Source organism: Scomber scombrus, chromosome 9 (genome assembly GCF_963691925.1).
Source record: "Scomber scombrus chromosome 9, fScoSco1.1, whole genome shotgun sequence".
NCBI classification, from domain to species: Eukaryota; Metazoa; Chordata; class Actinopteri; order Scombriformes; family Scombridae; genus Scomber; species Scomber scombrus.
Genome location: NC_084978.1, coordinates 22,162,984 through 22,168,331, shown reverse-complemented (window position 1 = coordinate 22,168,331; position 5,348 = coordinate 22,162,984). Strand labels below are relative to the sequence as shown.

The 5,348-nt window shown below is 45.3% G+C and overlaps 1 protein-coding gene across 1 annotated transcript; it reads left to right on the top strand.

The window, feature by feature from the left end:
- Nucleotides 1–1,055: 1,055 nt before the first annotated feature.
- Nucleotides 1,056–4,865, top strand: stc2a (stanniocalcin 2a). Its single transcript, XM_062426013.1, has 4 exons — nucleotides 1,056–1,194; nucleotides 3,284–3,426; nucleotides 4,079–4,290; nucleotides 4,505–4,865. Exons 1-4 carry the CDS (start codon nucleotides 1,056–1,058, stop codon nucleotides 4,863–4,865), a joined length of 855 nt encoding a protein of 284 aa, XP_062281997.1.
- The last annotated feature ends 483 nt before the right edge of the window (nucleotides 4,866–5,348 follow it).

Below are 5,348 nucleotides of genomic sequence, written 5' to 3'. Positions count from 1 at the left end.
ATTACAATCTCAACATCAATTTATTATTAATAAAGTTGTGATATCATATTGTTTGTGTGTTGTTATTATTATAAGAACATTGACTGCAAGATCATACTGTATAGTTACAATTCATGAGGGTTTCTGTCACTGCAGACTTTTCACCTACTTTCTGTGAAATCTTTCCTAGAAGTCATGAGTGCAGACATCTTGGAAGCTGTAGTTAATTTAATTACTACCTTGCATTATTAATGACTTAGTAGGTTGTAGACCCACAAGCTAAGCCTATTTTATGTAGAGTAGTTGGACTTCATATGCTTCAATTTTCTCCAGTTTGTTGGCAGGCTTTGCATTTCTTGATCCTCCCACTGCTCTCATACATAGCCCTGTTGCCTTAATGAGTGCTCCAGTTTAATGGCTAAAACATACTTGCTGTTGACTTTTCACTGCTGTAACTGCAACAACAAGCAGTAACTGTGAGTTATTTTGCAATATGTGCAAGTCCTAAAAGCTACTGAAAGGTTATTACAATGCCTTTGTGGGTTATTGGGGTTCCACACTGGTTATATTGGACATTAAATGTTTGACTTTAGTTTGTGCAACACTGCTTGATCATCCTAAAGCTGTCACAGTCAACTTATTCATGAATATTGCTTTATAGCTTCAGTTTTATGGCAAAAAGGGGACTTTCATTGGACACTCCCCTAAAACCTTGGACGTGGATGTCCGCGTCTCTGATTGGTTGTGAAGCCCGACCGACAACACCTGCTTAACTCCTTCATCCAAATTGTCACCCGGGGCTCTGAGAAATATAGGCAGCATCCCCTTCAGCTCATGCATTCAGTCCCACAGCTGCCCCATAAGACACCAAGCCGCAGCTGCGCTGATCACTGATCCAAGGTGAACCCTCACACATACACACATACACACTCACTCACACTCACTCACACACATACACACACACACACACACACACACACACACACACACACACACACACACACACACACACACACACACACACACTCTCACTGCGGGATCTTTGCTGGGAATCGAAGCGCACTGTCGGAGACGCAATGTTGGTTAAACTGGCCGTGGCGCTGCTGCTTTTGTCAGTGTTGGAGCAAGTAGTGGGATCGGATAATATTGATATTCATGACACCCCACCGGAGAAGCCTGCCAGCCAGAAAGGACGCCTCTCCCTGCAGAATACAGGTAAGAAATAAGTGTCAATACATTAGATAGTGGGGATTCTTGGTTGGTGCAACTGCTCACACATCTACGTCTTGTTTGCTCGGACACGTGTTTCTGTGGCTGCATATTAAACTATGCAGGACACACGTCCGGGCGATTTGAGCAATCAGTTGTTTTTAACTTAAATGCATACGCTACGATGCACACCAGTTAGTTACCCTTTTCGATTACTCAGAAAGACGATATCTTGTAAATACTCTCAGACAGAAATTCAATATGTTAGTAAACTATTAATAGAATGGCACAAGGTAATAGGTAATGTATACGGCAGCGCATCTAGGTGTGCATGAGCACTGGTGTGTGCGCGCGTCATAGGTAACGGTTTAAGTGATTTTCTGCGGGGGAAAATCTGGGTTTTGCATGTTTCGTGTAGACTGTCTTTTCAAATGAATGTTGAATGATGTGTTCAAGCAGGTTAGTGGAGCAGGGAAGGTTGTAGTAGTGTGGTGGATGGTCAGCGCCGGACGCATGCTGGAGTTGATTTATTGGGCCAGTCCTTTGGGGGAAATGTTGCTTAAATACCATAAAAAAAAGACAAGTGTGATTTGCCTCATTAACAAAACGCACTAATACTACGTTGGACTGCTGCTTTTTCCACGAGAGGTGTGGGTTACATCGGTTGCTCTTTCCTTACACACAGCACGACTTGCGACCCACCATGTGAACCTGTGTCCACACATTTGAGCATAATTGTGTTCTTGACTCCACACCGAAAAAAATAAGGAAAAACTCCAATGCAGGTTTCACAGTAGAGACCCTGGTAACACCACTGTGTAATTCAATGCACGTTGCGGCCAAGCTCGTACGATCCAAGCACATTCCCGTGATGCCAAAACAAGCACTGCTGACAGCGGCTCACTTTTCCTGCGCACTAAAGTTTAACTCAGTGCCTACAAACCCCGCAGCAGCTCTTCCCCTTACTACTGCCCCCCCAACAGAGGCTCTTTGTTGACACGCGTGGTTTCAAATAAATCAGATTTAATCCTTTATTTGTCCTGCTCAAGACAATGTCACAAGAGCGCCCTTCTTTACGCAACTTGTGCGCACTTCCGACTGAGGGAAAACTGTTCTCACGCCCATGACTTATCAACTCCAAGACGAATCACGCGTGTAATTATGTTTTACTTAGGTCAACAGTTAGGGTTTTCATAGCCAAACTGAAACTGAACTACCTTGCCTGTTGGCTCCCAACCTAACCTGCAATGTGCTGTATTAATTAGTGGATAAAAAATTCTCGACTATGTCACATTAAGGAAAGCAGCCGTTTCTGTGACATGTTCCCTGCTGGTAGTCCGCTGTCTCATACTATTAGACAGCAGTTTGGTGTTAAAAGAGGTAGCTCCTGCTATCAATTGTTAGTCCTATTCCTGTCTTTCCTGGCTATAGTAGAAAGAAAAGAGCACTTGAGGGCCAGTCAGTGGTGTGCCAGAGCTGATATAATGTATTTGCATGACATACAATTTCCCAGGTTCTTGCCTGCATTGATGTTGTAGTGCATCCACATACAGCTAATAATCCACTTTTAATCCTCTGATTTCAGTGTCAGAGTAAGAACATCATAATGACAGACTTGTTGAGGCCTATTTAGTTGGCAGACAATAGAGACGACTGCGTTTGTGTTTCCTCCACAAGAAGTCAAGGCTGTATCTGCAATGCACCATCCCATCTCAATGCTAGGCAGTGCAGATGGATTGTGGTGCAGAATGACACAGTAATATCTCTGTCACCAATTGTTCCTCTGCAGGAACCCCTCAGCTTGGGAAATTAGACTCCCCCCTACCTCTACACCACCCCCTCTCCACCCTGCATCCCTTTCATCATCCCATCCGAAACAGACTCTAGGTCACAAATGCACAATCAAACGTCTGCGTCTGTAGAAATAGTTCTACGCCACATCGGCTTTGTGATTCGTTGCAGCAATCAGTGCGAAAGTGGAGTTTTGCCTCTGAGCTGTATGGTCTTCTTCACCAACGCGCCTGTAACAATCTGCTGCTGTCTCTGCTGTGAACAGATGATAAGGTCCCTCCCCTAACCTGTTCTCTCTTTCCAGCTGAGATCCAGCACTGCCTGGTGAGTGCAGGGGATGTCGGCTGTGGTGTGTTTGAGTGCTTTGAGAATAACTCCTGCGAGATACGAGGGCTACAGGAAATCTGCATGACGTTCCTGCACAACGCTGGCAAATTTGACTCTCAGGTACTAAACTAGTCTGTCTGTCTGTTTGCAAAAATGGTATAACCGGGGGCAACATTCCTTTTCCTTTTCACTGGTTCACTGCTCCACATCGTCATCCATGAAGATATTTGTTTACTTGTGCTTTTTTTCTCCACATACCTCAAAATATATCAGTTTTTCTAGAGGTACAGTCATATCTTGTCTAATAATCTTCTGTCCTCTCTTGGGAAGTTCACTTCACTCTCAGTGGACTGATGCATGTATGGTTAGGACCAAGGCCATGAGCCAGCTGGCTGAGAATCCAGTTAGCTCTCTTTTCATACATAGCGTAGGCTGTAGCCCTGCCAAGCCAAGCTTGAATATGTCTATATAGTCACACACTAGGGACTCGCATGTTTAGCATTCTTTGTTTTAAATGTTGAGTTACACATTCAACATGTGCTCTAACACACCCACACATACACGCCACCACTGCTGAAACAGGTGCACAACATCTCTAAAGTGTCAAAACTATTGTGTGTACATAATACAGACATGAGAACAACACATTAATCACAACATGTGGAGCCAAAAGGTTTTCTTTGGCTGATGCACGAGCCCAAGTTTCAACAGTATCAACAAAGGACTTCGTCTTGAGGGTTCATTTAGCAGGTGTGTATGTGTTTTTTCTCAGGGGAAATCCTTCATCAAAGATGCTCTGAAATGTATGGCACATGGGCTACGGCACAAGTTCAGCTGTATCAGCAGGAAGTGTGTGTCCATTAAGGAGATGGTGTTCCAGCTCCAGAGAGAGTGCTACATCAAACACAACCTGTGCTCGGCTGCAAAGGAGAATGTGGCTGTCATGGTGGAGATGATCCATTTCCAAGATCTCTTCCCTAAAGGGTGAGTGGTTGGTCTGGTCAGCATGTTTGAATATTTTCTTTGAGCGCGTCCCTTCTCTTTTATCTCCCTGACCAATTTAAGCTTGTTCTGTTCTTCCATGTTCAGTAGTAACACCATCCCATGTATTGCTTTAATTTCCTAGACATTGATGTATTGTACATCCAAACATTAAATCATTGGCTTCATGTGAGTCATCTGTTTTCTCTCTGCCCAGTCCATATGTGGAGCTGGTGAATATTCTCCTGAGCTGCGGGGAAGAGGTGAAGGAGGCGTTGACACGAAGCGTGCGGCTACAGTGCGAGCAGAACTGGGGGGCTTTGTGCGACAGCCTGAGCCTGTGCTCCTCCCTCACCCCGTCTCCCCCCAGCTCCGTCGTCGAACACCGCCGCCCTTTGCCCTCCCATCCTGAACCGGAGCACCCTCGCCCCCCGCGGCAAGGCGACAAGGACAAAGCCGGTAAGGCTGGCTTCAACAATCACCCACGCAATCGCAGTCAGGGGCTGCGCCGCCAGAGCCCAGAGGCTGGAGTGGTGGCTGAGCAAGAAGACCCCGAGGCCACTGACATCCGGAGGTGAAAACGCAGGAGATTACTACAACGATGACCCATACATCATTTAAAAACCACACTTGCAGACTTATGCACATGTCCACACAATTACACAGCCTCATTTACCTGCACACACTTATCCACTCACTCACACACACGCACACACACACACACACGCACACACACACACACACACACACACACACACACACACACACACACACACACACACACACACACACACACACACACACACACACACACACATATTTCCAGACAGACTGAGCAGAAGGAAACAAGCCCCGACCTTTCCTGTCCTTATTCCGCCCTCTCCAGTCATTCCAGCAGTCCCACATGGTAAACTTGCAGGGTAATTGTGGTGTAGCTTGTACTGTTATGCCAGACTGTAGGCCACGATTTTTTAAAAACTGAATAATAACTGTTATCATGATTATTTCAATTGTTAGGACTATTTTGGCTCTAATATAGCATTTCTCAAATCATACTTACT